The sequence below is a fragment of the Condylostylus longicornis genome, unplaced genomic scaffold (assembly GCF_029603195.1).
Source record: "Condylostylus longicornis isolate FDR11 unplaced genomic scaffold, ASM2960319v2 ptg000048l, whole genome shotgun sequence".
Lineage (NCBI taxonomy): Eukaryota > Metazoa > Arthropoda > Insecta > Diptera > Dolichopodidae > Condylostylus > Condylostylus longicornis.
In genome coordinates, this window is record NW_026578017.1 from 15,415,839 (window position 1) to 15,439,313 (window position 23,475).

Here is a 23,475-nt window from a genome sequence, read left to right on the forward strand (position 1 = left end):
TTCTTTAGGTAGCCACCTAGTTCTCTTAAATATTCTTCTGTATTTCATTCTAACTAAACCACATTACATAGATAGTTACTATAATGATTAAATTTTCTTTTTCTTTCCTAAAATTTATTTCCAATTTGTACATAAAATTTATATTATAATAAATAATATAATAACAAAAACAAAAATAATAATAAAATGAAAGAGGAAATTTTATATCCTGATCTTTAGGAGGATAGGATATAATACAGGATTTCTAATTGCTTTGAGAAGAAAAAATATATAGAAGCAATAATAATAATAATAACAAGAATAACAAGAATATGGTAAAATTAGGAAATTTATACAAAATTCATACATACATACATATTCTATCAAATCTAATATTTTATAATCGTATTGTTATTTATTTTATTTCAGTAAATATTGTGGTTTCTAAAAGTCATAGGGTTTAATACCTCTATATAGTAAGATATATTCTAAAAATATATTGAATAACCTAATTGAGTACGCATATGAAAGGATATTTTGTGTTAAAAAGGTAGAAAAAATCCTTTTATTTATTGGCATTTTTGTGTGCTCTTTCCAGTGTAATTTTTGTTTTGTGAGAAAGCTTACTTACATGAATAGTAAGATTTGTACTTTTTCTTGTTTTTTTTTTATTATTATTGTTAAAGATTTTGGGGGAAAAATCAATTATTTTTCTCTCGATGTTTTTGTTTTTATTTTGTTTTGGTTTCTCGTAAAACATCATGTAATATTATTGAATTTTTTTTTCTTTTGGAAAGCCTAATATGGCTTGTCATTGTTATACACAGTATTGAGTTTTGTTCTTATACTTTTATGATAATCGCACATTTTTTTTTGTAATGATTTGTTTGTTAGAATGAATAATTGATTTAATTCTGTTTCCTATGGGGAATTAGGTGTGACATACTTAAGATTTTTCTATTTGGAATAATAATATAAAAAATATTTTTAAGAGGACTGGTTGTACATTCCTATAGTTGAAAACAAAAAAGTTAATAGGCAATGATTTTCTGTTTTGATGTCAAGATATAGTTTGAACTAGTTTGCTATCTAACTAAGTATATTTTATTGTAATAAAATATTTTATTTCTAATGTATAAAGTGGTACTGTGAAAATTTGCAATCGCCATAATTCACTACATCTGAGGCTTAATAAAACTTAGAGTGTATTAGTATGAGATATATAGGATTATTGGATTAACTGTTATATAAAAAGAAAAAAGAACTAACACTGTCAATACAAGCTACTACTCGTACTATAAATGAACGGCGAACAAACATAATTTATATTACGAAAACTGAGAACGTATACGTTTACCAATACCAAGTTTGATATAGTTATAATAAAATTGATATCGACTCATTGCTACTACAATTTGTATTTTTCTGAGAAAATCACCTTTTTCTTTACATTTTTGCTATTATTAAGAATTATTATTATTAATGTTACTTAAAGAACCTGTGTTCTTTTTCAATTTTCAAAAACCAAATATTAAGAGACTAAGAATTTTTAATACATGGTTTTTGTGAATTTTATATGGAAATTTTGAGGCATAGTAAATTTTCTATTTTTCCTAAAAATTGCCAATATTAAGCTCTATCAAGTCATAATCCGCACTTGTTATTTTCGAAATTTTCAATATATTGTAATGTAATAGTTTCATTGAAATTAATGTATGTGTATATGATAAGTATATTATTGCAGAGCATGAGATATGGTTATATTTTCAAGGTTGCAGATAAAGTGGTTATTTTATACAATTCACCATTACTAGTAAATTTTTCACTTTTTGGCACACAGTGTTTTGTACTACTTTTAGCACTTTTCCAAAAAATTTTAGAAAAAAGTTGTTATTGGTTTCAATCTGTCCATTCATTCGTGCAACTCGTTTACAAAACTTCAACAACCTTGAAGATAGAAGGCTGAAATTTCAAGCTGAAAGTAGATCTTTAGATATTTTTTCTTCCAGACATTAAGTTTTTTAGTCTGAAATTTAAGCAACTCTTAGATATTAATAAATAGTTCATTTCGTTAGAAGATATTTTTTTTCTGGCTCAATATATAATAATATATGTAAAATAATTTTTGTTAACATTGACATTTTTCCTAGGATTATGGTAACATTTTCTAGCATCTTTAATTTGTTTTTTGTCTCATCCTAAATGTATGTATGAAATTTTTGAAATATTTTAATTTTATATGAAAGTAATTTTAATAGTAGTTAGCCTAGCTTATACTATTCAAGAGAAAAGTGCTGCTTTACAAACCATTGGTTTGACCCAATTTTATTTTGTTTCAAAATTACAAGAGAAAAGAGAAATATTTTTTTTTGTTTGTTGGTTTTCTTCGAATCCTCTAACATAAATTTTTTTGCTCTTTTATGCCTCAATGTATACTTTTGTAAGATGATATATTTAAGATTTTTTTTTGGTTTTACTTGAGTTTCTTTAAGTATTTTTTGATTCGATAAGAATTTTTACGGTTAATAGTTATTAAACTGTAATATGAGAATTTATATAGAATCAGATTCAAGATTTTTAATGTAGATATATTGTATGTTATATGAAAGTTTAAAGAATGACTGAATGACCTTGTAAAGATATTAACAGTGAAAAAGTTTTTTCTTTTTGATTTAACAGATGAATTGGCATTTGTAAGCGTGCAAATGTATATTACGAATATATCCATATATCCGTATCCGCTTATGAATGCACACGACATAATATAATGGTTTAGATAAATTATCATATGTTTGTGTATTAGAACCATGGTTGTTCCGAATGTGAACGAAAAGCAATATGTTAATGCTTTCCGTTCGATTTGTTGCCTCAACTTTTGCTTTAATTTCACTTTGAATTAAATTATTTTTAAAAATTTTTAGTGAATGAAAAGATTTTTGTAAAATAAATTAATCTTTTCCGATATGAAGATCATTTCTTTCTCTTTTATAAAGAAAGGTACTTAATGATATTGGAATAATTGTAATTGTGAGGCATGTAAATTTTGTTTTGTTTTTGAATAATGGGACTGTGGTTATTGTACTAGTCCTTTAACTGAAGGGTTTCAATTTCAAAGCCCAGTCAAGTCACTATAGATATTATATTCAATATTATATATTTCAATAATACGCAATTTAAAAAAGATTAGCAAAATAAAACAATTAATATTAATAACCTTAAATATTTAATATGAAAACTACGGTAGGCTCGTCATCTACCTATATAAAATTATCTTATACTAGAACAGAAAAAAATTATTAATTTATGTTCTAACTTTGTAAGAATTGATTGAACTCCTTTCACTGATTCTAAACTTTTAATAAATTATTATTACAACTTCCTTCCTCTGATTCAATACCTTACTAATAAGTTATAATATATAAAATTTTCACATTTTATATGGATAACGAAAATCACGTTCCTTTACTATTTCTTGATATTTATTTTATTTGATTTTTAGGTTATATAATATGTCATTCTATTTAATCCTTATACACGAACATAAGGTATGGAAAAAAAAGGATATTAATAATGATCGACATTATTTTCTTTGAATATTGGTCATAAAGGTATAGCGATGAAGTAGGTACTTCTTTATAAATTTAAATTGATTTTTATGGATTCTTGTAAGAAATTATAGGTGGTACATAAGAAACGGATTTATTACATTATATGCAGGAAATAAATTTAAAAATTGTTTTTGCCTTCTTTCTTTTTTAATTTAAATTGTAATATAGATGTGAATAAGATGACAAGGAATATATAATTTTAAATTTATTTACCTAGATATTTTAATCTTATGGCAAACATTTTCAATATCCGTCATCATTAACTTCTATTCTTTTTGAATTTTTGATTTTACTCACAAGAACAATTTTTTTTCTTTGTGGTTATATAGAATAAAATTTTATTGACTTCTTTCTGATGCTCACATCAGTGTCTTATAAATAAAATAACAATAATTAAATTTTGGATTGTGATTATGTTGCGTCTGAATATACATAATATATGGTTGATTATATGAAATTTACATGAAGTGTTCACATATAACGAAATGATAAAGCTCATATGTACGTATAGCTTGCAGCTATGGGTTTATGCCAAGCAAACACACATCAAACAAACTTTTCAGAACAAGATTGCTCGTAATATGGTGGGTACTCCCTGGTATGTGCAAAATAGTGACATTCATAGTGATATGGGTGTTCCCCTATTAATTGAAGAAATCAGGAACAGTGCCATGAAACACAGGGTGGGTGTGGATCGGCATGTAAATGCATCTCCGTGATTTCCTTCATGGAATCTAGACACAAAAATACCTTAGAGCAAGACTAAAGGTTAGTCAGTTTTACTAGTCTTGGGAGTATATGACCATCTAGGTACGTTTTAGGTTGGGTTAAAGCCCCCCACTATTGATTGACCTGATGACAGATCGAGTCCGCCTATTTTTGTTCTTCGACGACTTCATAATTTTAGTTCATTAATTATTTTTTAATTTTTTAGCCAATGGTTTCTTAACGTAATTAGCACATTTTGCAATGAAAATCCTTTAATTTACTGAAAGTCCTTTAACGTATTTATTGTTAATAGAATATTTACTATAATTCTTGCATACTTTTCGGATGACTAGAAAATTAAAAGAAACTATAATAAAATTTTGGAATTGCACGAATACTTTGATTACAGTTACGTAATATGAACTGCATGTCAGCATAACGCATTTGGAACTCTATGATTTCCTGTTGACAAACTTGAATTTGCCATTTACAAATTATACAAATTAAAATTATTCTAAATAATATTCACCAATGATGCACGAGAGCTATACGATACCTCTATCATCAATGATAACATGATCTATGTAACAATTATATTCAAAAATTTTTCTTGAGTGTATGCGTTTGTTTTACTCGATCTAAACTAATTTTTGTTTTAAATAATTTGTTTTTCTTTGAAATAAAATGAAAAATAATTTTACTAACATTTGAGATAATATTATTGTTATATTTTTTTTTGTAAAACAGAAAAAAAAGGATATGCTAATATTATAATGTTCATATAATATGTGTGTGTGTGCATATACGTATGTAGAGTATTCATCTTTATATGAGTAGGGCTATAAATAACTCCACACTTCGCACATACATGCATATATGAGAATAAAATTGAAATTGTGTTGAAAAATTTGGAAAGAAATTGAAATGAATGTTGTGAAAAATTTTTTTTTTTCGAAAATGAATTCAATGAATTATTAATGAAAATCAATTGGAATACAAGCTGCACTTATTGTATGGTAATTGAAGAATTCAACCACATTCAACAATTTTTCAATTTTTTTTTTTTATTTAGATTGAAATTTTTTTTTTTAGTTTTTGTTTATTTTCATTGTTTTTATACAATTGTATTGGACATAAATTTCTTTTTTTAAAAAATATAGGTAACTGTTTGTATGTGTATTGTGTCCTTTGCAATATTATCCTTTTCATTTTATATTATGTGCAATATATTTGAGTATGTTATATGATTCAGCACTGACTATTTATATGGGAAATTCATTTAGTTTTATGTATGATTGTTATAATTTGAAATATTGAAAATGGTTTTCTCTTTTTCTTTTTTAAAAAGGATATGGAAAAGAGTTGAAAGTATGTTATATACAGTGTAAGAATAAATATACAATATAATATTGATATGAACAATATGAAAGTATATCAGTTGAGAAAAGAACCATATGGTGATTGAATATAATATATTTTTGTTTTTGAAAAGGAAAACATACACACGAAAAAAAAACAAAGCAATCAAAATAAGGAGGAATCTTTTTTTTTTTGTTATGGGTCGAATGAAAAAAAAAAGTAATTCCATATTGCAATATTTTCTTTCTCTTTTCTGTTTTTTAAAGTTAAATTAATGCTATAAAATTGTGGGAAAGTATTAAGTTGGGGGGCAATGTTTTTCCATTATTTAAATTTGCTTAGAATGTGGTTATAATATGATAAGATGATGAGTGAAAGGAAAACAATAACAGAATGTTGTCCATTATCAATTGGAACTTTTTATCAGGTTCAGGTTTTTACTTTATTTTCTTTACAGCTTCTATTCCTTGTCCTAAAAGAAAATTTTTTGATATTGCATAATTTTATCCGAATGGATAAGTTCATATTATCCTCAGAAGTACAATATTGTGTTTGAATGTGTGAATTAAGTGAAATATGATTTGAAATCATAATTGATTTCCAATTTCTATATATGTTGTATTTGTTTTTATTTAAAATTGAATTTTAAATTAATTTTTGTGGACATTTTTTAGTTAAGAAAAGTTGCTTCCAGTTTAATTATCCATATTGAAAGTTATTGTGATAATATTATATAAATGAAAATTGATTTTAAAAAGTGAAAAATTAAAAAAATTCAAAGTTAAACATTAACAGAAATGCTATTTGAAAATGGTGTATTTTTGGAATAATATAATTGATTAAATAATAAGGATATTTTTAAGGATTTTATAGGAAGTCCTTGACTTGCCTTATCGATAAAGTGATATTAAATGAAAATGTAATTGATATCATGTTCTAGTTCTTTATCTTCGTGCTATTATTAATTTTTCCGGTAGTTTTCTTCAAATTACAATTTTAACTTATCACACGTCCAAAACTGGAATTGAATTTATTGAAATTGTGATAAATTTTGAGTTTTTTCCATAAAATTATGGTTTCTATGGTTTTGCAAAATGCGGCATGGAAGTATGCATGCAACATTATTCGTGAATAAATCTAAATTTAAAAGTCTTTTCGCGAATATTGTAAACAAAAACAAAAATAAGTTTTTTTAAACAAATATGGTAGAATTAGGTAGAATTGCTTAGAATTAATAGCTCGTGAATGAATTGTTCTTTTTCTAGTTATTTCACTTAAAACGAGAACATGAGATTTAAATTTATAATATACTGAGTTTATAAAAATTAAAAATTTTAGTTAAATTAAATTTTGTGTAATAAATATAACAAAAGATTTATACGAAGTGGTTTGGTTACCAAGCGAAAAGGATATTTCTAAAAATTTATAAGAATCTTTAATATTAAAATTTCTCATGGAAGATGTTAATAGTTTTGACGGGCTTATTAATAAAAGAAGGAAATTTCAACATTACTGAACAAGATAAAGGTAAGTATGTCTTTACAATTTAAATTTTATAACCTTAACAATTATTTTACGATTTTTATTAAAATATATTCTAATGTTAATCCAATATTGTCATTATTCTTAAACCGAGGTGAGTATTTAAGATTTTGACTTGTTCAATTTTATTAAATTTTAAAATCTTGGTTTTTGCTACATGATAAATGTTAGCGAAGAGGGAAGTGAATGAAAATTTATATTCCTAATTTTTTAGATGCTTTGTGTCCTGGAGATTTAGATGCTTTGTGTCCCGTATTTAAAAAATAATTTCATTTTTTCCTCTTTTTTTTTTTTGCTTTCAGGTTGGTGTAAGAAATTGAAGTTTAAATATTAATTTATTAATTTAATTGAGTACACAAATATTTTTTTCAGAAATAGACATAGATTCATATAGCACATTCAAATAGCACATAGATGAAGATTTAAAAAAATCTACAAAAAACTATAGAAAGAAGCAAAATCAATGGATTCGACAAAAACTGAAAATCATAAAAATAATAAAAATAAAAAAAAATATTAATTTTATTTACTAAAATTGTCTTTTAGATTACCTGCACTAACAAAAAAAAATTTAATGATATTTTAAAATTTATTCTGTAACTTTCGGGTAATAGTACTGAAATAACGAAATATGATCTTAAAAGGACATCGTTAGCTTAACAAGAAAAATCAAGAGCTGTTAGTAGCTTTTATCTGTATGAGCTATACTGAGTAGCTTATACCATACGGGATTCAGTCAGTGGTTCGGTTTCAATCACTTCTGAAAATTCTGATAAATTTTTTCTTAAAAACCAAAAAGCCCAAATTTTATTGTAAAAATTGATAAAATATTTCGAATCCTTGAATTCAGCGAATGCTTTTTATATTCAGCAACTGCTTGAATTATTTACAAAGAATTTCGATCATATTTAAAATTAATTATTTAATAAAATAAATTTTTTTAATAAATTGTTAATTACTCTATGTATCTATAATTTATTTTGAGGAAAATTTATCATATTAATTTGACTTTCTCTCTTTTTTCTTGCAGATTGCTGTTGTAAATAAAAATCTTAAAATGAATTCATTCAGATTGTATTAATGTGGAAAGTACGAAACGTTTGACACATGGATCAGCAACAGATCAATTTTTAATTCATATTAAATTTAAGGAGACGGGGCAGTAAATAAGAGGATACCCAAATGGTTTAGAGAAAGGTTGACTCAAAAATCATCGGTTTCGCAAAAGATTCAATTGTTTGTGAGGTTGTAAGACCTATTAACAACATCAAGGAGTTTAAAATTAACTTTAAGAAAAAAAAATTTTTTTGTTACTTCAACTGATCCCGCGCCTTTCATCACGAAAAAGTGGATTATTTGATTAATTAGTTAAATCAAAATTTTTTTTTGGAAAAGTTTTTCTTCATTTTAAAAATTTTTAGAATATTTAACTTTTAGTGGAAACGTACGATTTATTCTTTAACTTTTCCGAAAGAACAACTTGATTTAATGTTTTTTGAATTTCTATTTAAAATTTTGTTAAAATTAATTGCCTTCTGGAAAGTTTCCATAAAAAAATTAAAAAACTGATTAATTAAATTAAAAAACGGTTAAAATAATATTTTTAGTTTATGCTTTATTACTTCAAGTTTTTTCTCCTTAAAAATCCTAATATTATTTCGATTCTTTTTTTTCTTGCAGATCACTAATGAAACTCGAAATCTTCAACAATTTTTAAAATTTTCTTAAATATTTTGTGAACCACATGGAGATTTAATAAATTCCTCGCTACAATAAAAACCGATTAACAATATTTGTTCAACTTTATTGCCCATAAAAACAGATCACCTTAGAATTTTCGGAAATAATTGAAATTTACTTAAATAAACTTAATAATGTTACTTTTTTTATTTTTGCAGTTTTCTGCGACAATAATAAAACAAAGAAAAAATTAACACAATTTTGCGAAAATGTTGATATATTTGGGAATTACTAGCGCGACTGAAAATAAGAGCCAGGTCCTGAGGAAGCCAATGATAGCGTATTTGAAAGATATTTAGAAAAAAATTAAATAGCTCGAAAAATTATACTTTGCGTGCTAAATTCAATAATAAAATGGTTTTTATTTAATTTTCAAGGCAAGAAATTAACTTGGTTTCAGTATTGGAAAAATTAATAAAAAATTTGAAAATGTGTTCAAGGATCGTTCAATTTATAATAAGAATCCTGCGAATTTTCTTTTCCAAATTTGTAATAAACTTGTCACAGAGATAATTTACCGAATTACCGAACAAGTTTTAATTTTAATGATCTTTAATATTTATTTTTCCTTGCAGATTGCTATTATCAAACTATTTGTCTTAACTAACAATTATGAATACGATAAGTTTGAAATTTTTTTAAAAATAATTCAAGAAAAGCGAAACCTTTATCTGATAAGCAATTTATTATTTGCAACAACGTCTGGGTTGTTCTGTAAAAGTTGTAAGAAAACAAAATATTTTTAATATGGAAAATAATGATAAAATTTTTTAATAAATTTTGTACACATACAAAATTAACAATTATTTAATTTATAATTTATAACAAAATTAATTTTATTCTCTTTCCTTGCAGGTTAGTGTGTAACAAAATAAAATTTCAAATCAAATTTCATTGTGATTTTGGTAAGCTATTGTAAGATTTATTACAAGAATAATTCTTTTAAAAACATAACAATTATTATTAAAATAACTAAGGGATAATTCAAAAACATTAACAAAGTTTTTTACTTATTTTAATTATTAATTCCAAAAATATTTTTTTAATCTAATTCTGATTAGGAATAAGAAGCATAAAGTGAACCTAAAAAGGACATCATCAGGCGCCAGTGCAATGAACATTTTACAGTATTGTGAATAAACGAAATATTTTGCATATAAAATAAATAAAATTTTTTCTTTTACAGAATTTCAGTTTTTAGACTAGAATTATCAAAGCAAATCCTAACTTCTTATTAGGTTTTAGAATTTTTCCAAAAAATTTTTGAAAAAAAATTCTTTTTTTATTTTGTGAGACAATTAAATTTAATTTTTTTTTGTTTTTGCAGAATGGTAAATGGTAAACAACACTTATATCTCCGAAAATTAATTTGTACTTCAAATGCTACATATAAATGCAGTAGTCATAATATACTTACGTCCGAACTTTATTCTTCGTTGTTTAGTTATACAAAATGTGTAAACAATTTTTTTTCGTAAAAAACGTAAAAAACTCTTCACTTCGTAAAAAATGTAAAAAACTCTTTATTTTTCATTAAAATATAAAAAATATAATAATCATAAGGGGGTTCTTTGATAGAAATGCAAAAAATTTTTACTTTTTATTGAATGCGAATGAAGAAATATGGAAAAAAAATGCTTTAATTTTTGTTATATAAACTTGAAAATCTCATTTACTTCGAATTCGTAAAAATTTTAATATATTTTTCAAATATTTAATAAATTTTTAATTTATTTTTCAAATTATTAGCAGTAAATAATTCCTATAACAACTAAAACTCAAAATTAATTTTAATTTATTTGCTCTTTTCTTACAGGTTAGTGTCAAAGATCGAATTTTTATCCTCTTAATATGAGTTCGGTAAGTAATTCTCATAAATTTCGTTAAAAATATTATAATAATGAATTGAATATTTTATTTTGAAGCAATAATTCAGATTTTGCATTTGTTGAGGGCTTGAATTTATAATGTACATATATTGTGTTTATTATAATGTTAATGTGATCAGTAAATAATCAAATACATTGCCTTCATTGTCTTTTTTGATTAAATTCTATATTTCTAATAAATTTATTTCTATTTGTTTGGCTGGTTGAATTGTTCAGTGGGTATATCGCTTTCCAATTAACATAAATGTGTCATTTTACTACCACTACCTCGTGAATACCCAGCCACAATTCAAGCAACCCGGTTCTCTACTAATTTTTTATTTATTTGTCCTGTCCCGTCACATGTTTTGCCCTGCGTGATCAATCTGGCCCCGCCTATTGCAAGACACTCGCGAAGATTGAAAAATGGTCTTCTTCTTGTCCATTTTCCGGCAGCCCTGCTTTTAAAGGCAATCTCAGAAAAGTCGTTATTTAGGCAACGTGCCTCTAAGATATCGTCAGGATCCAAACCGTTTTACTAAGGTCATATTTTTACTATACGTAAATATATATTTGGTTTTTGTTCAAAAAATGAATGTTTGACATCTAATTTTTCAAAGAGTTTTCCAATTCTGTTGACAACAGATATAAATTTATAAAATATAATCAAAAATAGATAGCTGTAATATTATGACTTTATGATAAATAAAGAAAAATTCCTTACAATTTGCAATATAAAATAAATTAGTAAATAATATTATTGTGTATATAAATAAATAACATTATATTTCAACTTACATCTATGGTAACATATAGTACATTTTTTGAAGCCATCACATATTTATAATAATTCGATTCATAAAATATAAACTGCAATAGAAATAACTATCAATCCTTTATTATTAGAATTTCTACTCATTTGATTCTAATTTATAATTAATTATTTTGGAAAACAATCATAGATGTGTGATTAATATTTTAAATAATTCATTACTTTTATGAGAATTGTTAATATTTGTTGGAAAATATTATTATATTTCAAATTATATTCTTGGATAGGATTTAATTAACAACATTCTATTACTAATAAATATTAATGAGGATAATAAACTATTCTTAAATTAATTTCAACATTGTAGGTGATTTTGTTGAAAATGAGTTCCATCTCAGAAATTAGCTCCATATACTATTGAGCATTAAAATATTAGATCAAGCTTTTTTGTAACCTTGCTCATTAATTTAATTGGAAATCAATAATTCTTATTTTTGGTGTCATGTAGAGGTAATATCGTAAGAATGATACTGGCTAATTGTTTGAGTTTTTTCAAATGGTTCAATAACTTGAAAAAATTTACATAAATTATTTGAAGAGGTGAAAAAAATTCAGAAATTGTATAAGGAAAGTTTTAGTATTTTATTTAATGGTTTGTCTACGTTATTATTCGCAATTTCCCTCAAATTATTTTGCAGTTGCATATATGGCGTCCATAAATTTTTAGCAAAATCGACTCTATTTTATTTGTTGCCAGCATTACAGCTGAAAATAGTGTCAATTGAACGGGAAGTTGAATTCGAAAATTTTTATTTTATTCGTTAAAAAATTTTCTGGCTTATTAATTCATTGATAATTAAGGAAAATGTTTCCTCTTTTCACAAATTTATAATATTGCAAGAAACAATGTTCGACAAATGCAATTTAGTTCGACAAAATCACATTTCATTACTCTCCTTAATACTAGTAAAAGTGATAAATATTACAACTTCCGGACCGAATTTAAATTTTAATTCTTTTCTAAAATCGTTAATAATTACCATTTTTTCTTGCGTTATAATTTTTATTGTATTTATTCATTTTTATTCATGTTGTTTTATTGTTCAGATTTATTTAAACAAAGCGATTGATTATAATTTTATTAATGGTACAAAAATTTCACAGATTCAAATTTTGCAATTAATCAAATATTAATAATTTCTAGGTGTCTGTTATCTTTCTTTTATTCTTCATTATGAAAATTTATCAAAATATTGAGAAGTTAGAAAAAATCATGTGCAAAAAGCAACATAAGATTTATTTATTTTATTGTCTATTAAATTTCACATTGTTTAAATTTAATAAAATTTTTTTTGATAATGTTCAAAATCTTGTATAAATTCATTGAAAAAAACCAACTATTCAAGCTTAATTCATTAGATTTCTAGTTTCTAGATTTTTTCATCAAATTCCTGATGTCGTGAGGTGTTTGTATATGTGGATTTCTTTATTCCGTCTAGATCATAAAACTATGAAAATATACTGATTTTATTTTCTCCATTACGTATTTTGCATTAGATCATTACACTCTGAATTGTGCAAAATCCAGGTTACAAGGATTGTACATCTATTATGTTAAAAAATTTGCAAGATTACCATAACAAAATTATTATACTCGTATTCAAATAAAAATCAGCCAATTTGAAAAAATTAAAATTTCATATTTAATAAATAATTATAGACCATTAATCATTTATTAATTCTTTTCATATTATTCTTAGTTCTTACAAATAATTAAAGTAGCTGAAAATCAAAATTTAAAAATTTGAATATTTTGAATATAGGTCCTTGTTTTTAGATATTTGAATCAAACAGGAAAAAATCTTTAGTCGAATTATCAAAAAATTTGATAAATTGAATTAATATTTTATAATATTACAAATAATTAATAATTTTAGACTAAACTGTAATTCTGGGTAATTTTATCGTGTCATTATGATTTAAATTATAAAAATTTAATGAAAATTTGCGTAAAATAAAGAAAAAAAAAAATATAAGATGTTTGTTTTTCTGGTTCTTGCTCAATTATATAGCAAAGAAATGTGAATTAGGCAAAACACGATATTCAAATTCTATAAAATTACAAAAAAAAAATCAATAAATTAAATTCTAAGGAAACGCTAATGAGCCTAAATAATGTTAATAAATCTTCTAAAGTATTACATTTCAAATAAATGACAATTTATTTTTTTCTTAAGTACGCAATATCCTTAAATAAAAAATTTTAGATCCTGTTCTAAAACTTTTCCGCATTAATTTAGAAAAGAATTTTTATGAAAAGTTTTGATTTTAATTTAAGCCTCAAATAGGATTTGATAATTTTACAAAAACCAATCACTTTTATTAATATAACACTTCTTATTTTACATAGGCCTCTAATAATGGTAAAATTTAGCACAAATGATTCTTGCAATTGGGTCATCATTTTTAAAAAAAATTAGTAGATTTTCTTTTGAAATTTTATGACAAAGATGAAATGCTACTTCAAAAATAATTCAATTTTATAAAATATTAAAGCTGCTGTGCCCAAATTATCCATCAGCAGGTTTTTTGATGATGGGGCGCCTTTTAATAAAAAACACAGTAGTCAGATAAAAAGAAGTAGAATTTGGAAGCACAAATGGTAGGACAGTTTTATGAAAAATATCATTCTTGAGGAGATTTGGGCGCAAATGAATATTTAACCTCCAAAATTGCAGTTGAAAATTTTTGGTATCGAGAAAAAAGTGAGACGACTTAAAAATAATATGCCATTTGAAGAATAACTTAAAAACTTATTGAGGAAATAAATTTTTCACAAAATGAACAATTATTAAAAAAATTTACCCTATTCAATTTTTTTTGTTTGCGAGATAATTCGGTTGGAAATAGGATGGTTTCCAGGGAAAATCGGTATTTTAGTCTAAGTAAAAATTACATAAGCTAAAGATAAACTGTTACATGTTTGTTGCAAGAGTGAAAAAATTTTGCATATAATTAACAGGCATTACTTACCTTTGAAAGCATAAAGACAATTTTTTAAATTATGAATATTTTTACATATCAGGAGCTATTAGATACGAGTATGCATTTGATTTAAGTACTCTGCAATGGTAATTTGAATTCAAGAAAATATCCAGACAGACGATAACCATGTGCAAGACTATTTCACTAGGTGAAATATCGGCGACTAGGTCAACAGAGAATATAACTTATAGTAAATTTTTTGATTGATATTGCATTGCATAGCAAGTAGGCGTCTCGTAACATAAATTGTTTCAAATTCACAAACACTTTTTTAGTTCGGGTTATTAATTAAAATATTATTTTATTGTATAGAGAATTTACAAATTCAACTACAAAAAAAAAAAATATTCAAAAATAATGACAATTATTACTTTTATACATATAATAAAATTTTAAAAAATTTGAATTTTTAGAAATTTTAAAAAAGAATTTAATACTTTTATCTAGCTACATGTATAAAAATTTAAACGAGACCTAAATTTGTATGACCTTTGAATTAAATTCAAATTTCAATGATAAAGAAATAAATAAATATAAAAATTTATTTAAATATGTTAGGCATGCATGTAGGTTTAAAGCTCGTAAATGAATGAATGAATGAATTAATCAATGAATCATTGAATATAAAATGAATTCTTCTTGTTTTTTTTTTCAATATTAAATTTATTCCAGTCAATTAATATATTTATATCCTTCTGTTTCAATGTGTAAGTTAGTTTCACATTGGTATTCAACAGTCACTATATGCTTCACTATATCGTTAATATTTAAAAACCTTTCGGTTCGAGAGTATTGTATTGCCACACAATATTCAAGAATTGAAAAGATTTGCGTTTGGTTTTTTTTTTTCTGTATTTCTTTAGAATTTCAATTCAGATCCTATATACAGATCTTTTGTATTATATGACTATAACATCGAAGGAACGAAATCAATATGGATAAACGTGCAAAAAAAAAAAAAAAAAAACCCAAAAATTTTAAAGGTTCAAATTTTGTAGATATTTCATTTCTTATCTAAATTTTTTATATCCTTTATTTTTAGTTCTATCAGAAAATGTATACTGTAATTGATACACTTGAGTGAGTGTTTAAGGTCCGTATTTTGAATGGTTGGTTACATTAAACATTTATTTATTTTTTTTTTTCTCGAAATTTTAAATGTATCCTTTATGCTTGTTTGTATACTTGTGTTCAAAAAGAAGAACCTTCATAATAAAGAGGAGTATAAGGAAAATTTGAAAAATTTACATTTGAATTAAGAGAAGAAAGAAAACCAAATCCAAACATTTAATTCGATTTCTGTTTCGTTTCTTTTTTTATTTCGAATTTTTGAATAATCGTTCAATAATCGAAAATAATCACAAAACTATTAAAAAATTTAAATCTTATTTTTTAAATGATTGTTATAGGAGAAAAAATTTTACTTCACTGTTCATATTTATAATAAATAAAAGCGCACTGTGGTTATTTTACGTGCTGCATGGGTAATTTTGAAAAATATATGGAAATTCAAAACAATTTTTAAAATCAATATTGAAATTTTTTTTTAGAATATACGAATTTGTATACGTTTTGTAATAGCAAGTTTAATGAAGAACTTCATTTCAATACTTGCTTCCTACCAATTTCACTGTGGTTACGATATCATGATACGCGTAATACAAGCACTGACGGTTTATTTTTTTATCTTGCACGATAGTGTAATCTATTCCATAAAAGAAATAATGCCATTTTCAATAAAACTTAAAAATAAAAAAAAAAAATAATTTTTGAAATGACATTAATTTACTCAATCAGGCTTTATAATACACACTCAAAAAAAAAAAAAATATTACTACATGTGAAATAGTTGTGCATGCTCCTAGTGATTAAAACTGGTAAAAATCGGGATAGTTGGGAAAATAAGGTTTTTTGCCTTGTTTATATACAACAGTATTCTTAACATTAGTTGCTATTTTTTTGTCTTATACTGCAAAAAAAAAACAAGCCGTTATCGTTACTTAGAAGCATAAAATTTTATTGTATTCGCAATCATAATTTATTTCAGCATGGACTGTGTAACTTCACTTAAGTATTCTCTTTCCATATTTTATATAAATATAGAAAAATATAACTATATAAAGTGACTAAATTGTCGGCATATATTTTAGGTATTCCAGCAATGTTTTAATACAGTACAAAAAACATTACAGTGAAAGTTGTAAGTGAATCTATGTTCTATTTCAGAAATAGTCATAATACTTAGCTAAATTTTTAATGTTACGCAGTAATTTAATAAATGTTTTGTTTGTCATGTTCACAAGAAAAATCTCACTGGGTCAATTATTGTAGTCATAAAATCTGGCTATATTTTTTATGCCATAAATCAGAAGGATAAATATGTATTCAATATTTCAATATTGAGTAGAAATATTGGTAATTTTGTAATTTATTTTTAGCAATTTTAGATAATAAGTTGCTAAATTTTTAATAAAATTACAATTTAATTTAAAACTTTGGCAACTAAACTTTCAATTTGTCGTTATGTTTTTTAGCTACCAAAATAGTGACTAGTTTTTTTAGTGTAAAATATGTAAATAAGAATCTAGTATATAATTTGCTACCGAAATTCATTCACATTGAATTTTCATATTTAAATTTCTCATGTTTTCATTCCATATAATTTTGTTCTGGTTGTCGTATTCAATAAAACGATAGAATGACATTATGTTAAATGAAAATAGAAATTGTCATTTTTCTAACTTAAATTCATAGTTTACGAAAGTGAAATAAAAAGTTTTAATATTTATGCATTTTCAAAATGTGAGGTTACATGGTCTCTACTTTTAATAATTTGAAAATAAGATTTTAAACTTTTTGAAATTTAATTGAAATTGTATTCAACTGCAATAGGATTAAACAAAATAACTCTAGTTAATTTCAATGTGTTGAAATTTATATTTAAATTTTTTTGTAATTTGATTATAAAATTCCAAATCTTAATATTTTAGGGTAATTCTTAAAATTCATCTATTTAAAATAACTGTGCCTATTATCCAAATTCTTGAATAAATTTTAAATATAAAGCTAAAAAAATTGCCTACTTTAGGGTGCAAGTTAATTGATAAGAGTTATTATTCAATCTGATCATTGGTGCAGTGGTTATGGCACCGGCCCTTTAACCGAAGGGTCTCGGGTTCAAACCCCGGTCAGGTCACTATAAAAAATTATATTCAATATTATATAACTTAATATGCAATACTAATAAATATTAAAAAACAAGTAATTTTCAAATATTCATAATATTCGATACTAAAAACTAAGAAAAATAAACAGTAAATATTAATAACCTCAAATAATTAATATAAATAAAACTACGGCAGGCTAGTCACCTACCTAGCTAACTCTCTATGACTATAAGAAACTAGGGCATGATAGATATCATGCACTAGCCCTATACTCCTCCTAGAAGTAAAGAAGGAAAAAAAAAAATTATTCAATTGCAATGAATGTGGAAAATTTAGAAATTTTATTTCAATTTCGTTTTTACATTTCTTTTTACTGATAAACAATGTATTTTGAATAGTTTTTAATTAGTACAAAATTTTGTACTTTTGTAGTTCCGTAAATATAGTTATTCACCCTGTTTATTCTACCATAATATTACTTTGCGTTCATACAATATAATACTCAATTATAATTATACATGTAAAACCGTAAAATTATAACTAATATTGGAAAATTTATTCAGAATTTTTTTACACACTCATAATTCTAATCATAAAGGAAATATAGGTAGTAATCATTTATTTATTGTTCTGTAAAAATATCAGCACAAAATGTGATTGTAATGACACTAGGAATGCATAATATTATATTAAATAACTTTCTGAGAAAGTCGAAAATTGCAAAATTCAATATTATAGGTTAGTGTAGCAGAAATGTTACTAAAAATTATTAAATTTGTCTGTACTACAATCGATTACAAGTCGAGCTTCTAAATCATATAGGTTTATCGATTTAACTTTGTTGATTATTAGCTTAAATTATGCATCATGAATTCCACACTTTAGGGAACGTACAGCTACTGTGATCTAGTAAACAAAATGCTGATCCATTTCTAGCATCAACAAAATCATTTTAGACACTAATTTTTTTGGACATTAAAAGTGCATAAACTAGAAGACCGGCAGACAAATATTTTATTAAAAGTATGTAGTTTGTTTGTGCTTCTATGATAAGAAGAAATGCAGGTTATACGTCATTTCCTTTAAATTCGAAATTTTATGAAATCACAAAACCATCTGTATATTGTATGTAATGCGGTCAGTAATAAAGGATTATTTTTATAATAATATGAAACGACATTTTGATTTTGTTTTTTATTTAAAAGTTTATTTAGAAAAAAGAATATCATCATCATTATCATAATCAACAACATCAGATTTATTTAATGATAATAAATTGTAAGGATGCAATATTAAAAAGATTAAGAACTTATTTGCATCATATCAAATAGTTAATATGGAAAATAGTAAAAAAAAATGTAAAAGGGAATTTATTGGATTTAAATTTATTTGACATAAAAAGGACATTTTACTGCAGTGATCCTGAATAAAATTATTTTTTGCTTTACTTTTAAAATATTTAAAAAAAATAAAAGAGTTTATTTATATAATAAGGAAATTTTCTATTGGACGATAATGCATTTTGAAAAATTATTGTGCATTCTTAAATAAATTAAATTTTATTTAGAAAACTTAAAGTAAGTTTAAAATTTCGAATGCAAAATTTTTGTTTCACATATTATTAAAGATTTCTGATAGACAATTATTTAAATTACGAATATTTTAAATGAAGAATATCTTTTGCAAATTTTGTTATACAGCACTTATACACAGTTTCATTCGTTTATTACCCTGTTCATATTTCCATGCATCTGTTTACAGCTTACATTTTACAAATAAATTAACATGTGTGAGAAACGTGCTCTTTTAAAGCATAAAATTTTCACTCTTGAATTTATTATTTCGAAAGAGGCTTTAAAAGTTTTGTATAAAAGTAAAAAAAGTACCGAAAGATGACTTTCTCTTAGAAAATAGAATTTTCCAAAATATGTTATTTTAATTGGCCCTAAACAAAAATTCAACTTAGTTCAATTCAAAATTCAACCTAGCTTTTCAAAAGTTTCCTCATAATTCCTCATCCAAGAAGTATGCAATTTTAATTTTATTTTCTATAAATTAAATCTTAAATTATGTAAAGCAAATTTGCTTAAAAAAAGTAAAAAAAAAGTATATTTTTGCAATAATAATGAAAGTGTTTCAATTAATATTTTGCATTATGAAATTTTATGATCAAATCGCTCAAGAAATATGGGTAAGAATGTTATTGAGTAGCCATTATAACCGTAGCCAGAACCAAAAGGAGCATATATTTATTTGCGTATTTTGTAAGCTTTCCGTACACCAGTCTGATTGGAAGAATTTTATATGTGAGTTTTGTTTTTTGAGCAATTTTTAATATTTTAAATCTTTCATTATTTAAAATGCGTTTCTCTATTTGGAATGAATTAAATTTTATTTTCTATGCGGTTAAATTTAATTTCGTATTTTGATAAATTAAACTCAAATTCATGTAATTAATATTGCAAATAAAATTTGAATAATATGGAGATCATACCCCACGGCCCATGTGGTATTGTTATCCATATTATTCAGACACCATGTGGAATGATGCTGATACATGGTGGAGAATGGAAATTATTTCTACATCAGTTTTTGTTGAAATACATCTTAAAAAAAGTAAATTATAAGATCTATTTACCAGATTTTCAGAAAACCATTTCAGTTTTTCATAAAATTAAATTTCCTTTGAGCACGCGTTATTAACATACTCTTCCTTAAGTAAGTGGATTTCCAAATACTTTGAATAGCAAATAATAATTCTTAATAATATTAATGGTGTGGAACTTCTTTATTATTTTCATTATTTAATTTTAAACCACAAATTTATTTAAAATTTTTTAAAATTAATTTTTGGGATTTCATTAAATTTGTAATAAGAATTTGTTTTTCTTTGAATTAAAATAAATTTTATAATTTAAAAATTTTTAAAAGTGTCATTAAAAGTGTAATGATTGAAAAGGTTGAAAAGGAAATGTTTTCAAATAAATTTTAAAATATTTTTATAAAAATTTTATTCTTAAAAGTACGCGTGTAGATTTGTAGGTATGTAATATGTGTATTATGCGCTCAAATGTATTAAAAAACCACAAAAAATAAATTTTAAATTAAATTTAGAAAATTTTTTGACACATTTTAGTTTTTTTTTTTGTAATATCCTTTTTACTATTTTATATGTTTTATAAGCAAAAAAAATCTACAATAGAAATTTCTGTCGTATCTCAAATAGAAGAAAATATGCTTGGTAGTTTCTGTATAGCATCGCCGTTTTTGTTACAAGAGTCTGTGAAAATCTCTGTGAAATAATTTCGGCAAGTTGAATTTTTCTTAATGTGTATTAAATTTTGTTGAATTCCTAATTATTAAAACACACGGAAGATGTATGTATATGCATGCGAAACATTTTTTCTAAAAATTTTAAAACTAGACTTGACTATTAGAATAAATAATTGAAATTCCTTCATATAACTGGAAAACAGATAGATGACGTTACCAAAGGAACGAGTAAAGGAAGTAAATTTAAAAAATATTTTCTTCTCAAACTGGAGTCGAATCAATGACCCACCGTTTTTTAGGTGGACGCTCTACTAACTGAACTATAGAGGTATGAAGAAATTATAATTATAGCAATGTTAAGAAAAATTTGCTGGCTCTGCTCATTTTTAACTATTAGTCTGATAGGCAAACTTAATATTTAAATTATGTTCTTACGATTGTGTGTTTCGTAAGCTACGATTGCATGTAACGATCGCATCTAAAAAATATTTAAGGTATAATTACTATTTAAATAATAAAAAGTGAGATAAATTTAATTACATAATTATTTATTATAATAGTTAAAACCTGAAAACTACTCCCTTCATTAAATAATAACAATGGGAATAGTTTCGATTAGAGGCACAAATACATTTTATGAGATGTGTGTATAAAATTAATATTAACTCATAAGTTGTTGGGGCCATTGTATTATTTAGTTAAAAATTTGTTGCAGTCTGTATTTCATATATAAAAATATGTACATATATTTTTGTGTGTCCTTTGCATATATGAAGCTTATATATTGCTTAATTAACCGATGCATCCCTTTATGATGTAAATTTTACATTATTGTTTTATGATCGCAGAAAAGAAACAATAAATTAAAAAAAATTTAATTTGTTATTAATTTTCAAAAAAATTGTGTTATATTCACCATTTGAATAATTCGTTGTGCCCAATATTCCATAGAAAGATACATGAAAAATTTTTTTTTTGTTTAATGCAGGAGTTAGAAATCATCGAAAGACAAGGATGGCCAAATTCGAGAGGTCTCATTCGTTACTTCTTTTGCTTCGTTTTTTTGTCCAAACTCTCTCCTATATAAGTCGAGAGGCCTCAATATTTACATGCTGTTCCAAACGTACTATCCAACATATTACTAGGATCGTTGTAACACTTTAAATTGACTGCCACAATATTTGTTTTTTTCTTATAATTGCAATTTAACATTATCATTTTTAAATAATTTTTAATCATCTATTAAGTGTGAATAATAATTTCAAAGTTTAACATTATAAATTTAATAAAAAATACTTTTCAAAATTTCCTATTAAAATTTACTATTACTTCTGTAATGTGGCCCACCATTTTGTTAAAAATCTTTAATATATACTATGAACAGGCGCGGTTCTGATGTATTCGTCGCCCTAAGCGGTTCCTAAAAAGTGCGCCCCCCCCCCCCCCCCCTTTTCACCTATTTTATTACTGTGAACAAAATTTAATAGACATTGCACATTGTGCATCATAAAGCAGTTTCTTGTAACCTTATTGTGCTGAATTATAGAATTAAATTGTGCTGAATTATAGTCTGGAACTAAACTTTTAATTTTTTGTTTTATAAATTCAAAAACAAGGTAATTTATTTAACTGTACGTTTTTTTATGAAGCTATGATCAGATTTATATCAATCACTTAAACTTGATTTTTTAATTTTAACAACCAAAAAATTTACTTTTTGACGTAAGTGAAACTTTTTGTAAAAGGTTCTATGAAAATTATATCAAATGAACTTTTTCAAAGCTTATTTGAATATGAAAAAAAGTAAAAAATTATTTTTATTTTTATTCGTAATTTTATTTTTATTTTTATAATTATTTTTATTTTTATTCGTAAAATTTGGCTTTTTATTTCACAAATCGCCTGAGAAATGAAGCAGCGTATAAAAAAAGTTTCGACTTGCATTCAAAAATTTAAGGAAAATCAAAGTTTCGTTCTAAAATTTGTGACTTAAAAACTAAGCTTTTCATGTACATAGCTATAAGCTTTTATACTGTTCATTATATTTTTTAGATTTTATTAAAATAAATGCATTTACTGGTATTTATAGGCTCGTGGTTTTGAAATTTCAGAATGTCGTTTTGCTTAACTGTTTTAATTTTGGAGACAAATGTGTGAAGCAAATTATGCGCCATTTCATTTTACTCTTATTATACCCGTACGAACGTATGTTCGAAGGGTATACTAAATTTGCCTTACCGTTTGTAACGCTAAGAAATAACGGTGTTAGATATAGACTCAAGTGTATGTTTTTGATCAGCGTCAAATTCTGAGTTGATTTAGCTTTGTCTGTCCGTCCGTCCGTCCGTCCGAACGATAACTCAAAAACTAATTGAGCTAAGTTCACCAAATTTTCACAAATGATATATTGTAGT

The 23,475-nt window shown here is 24.5% G+C and overlaps 2 protein-coding genes across 4 annotated transcripts in view; both read left to right on the plus strand.

The window, feature by feature from the left end:
- Positions 1-8,622, plus strand: part of LOC129610852 (uncharacterized) — a 58,090-nt gene extending 49,468 nt beyond the window's left edge. Inside the window, exon 2 of the mRNA XM_055523615.1 lies at positions 8,227-8,622. Coding sequence (XP_055379590.1) covers positions 8,227-8,243 — 17 coding nt within the window. The 3' untranslated portion in view covers positions 8,244-8,622. The remainder of the gene's footprint in view (positions 1-8,226) is intronic.
- A 2,128-nt stretch (positions 8,623-10,750) lies between these two features.
- The window catches only part of LOC129610851 (cyclic nucleotide-gated cation channel alpha-3), a 197,730-nt gene continuing 185,005 nt past the window's right edge, over positions 10,751-23,475 (plus strand). For all 3 annotated transcript variants that reach the window (XM_055523610.1, XM_055523612.1, XM_055523611.1), the window contains exon 1: positions 10,751-10,796. The gene's annotated coding sequence lies outside the window, so the exon portion shown is untranslated. The remainder of the gene's footprint in view (positions 10,797-23,475) is intronic.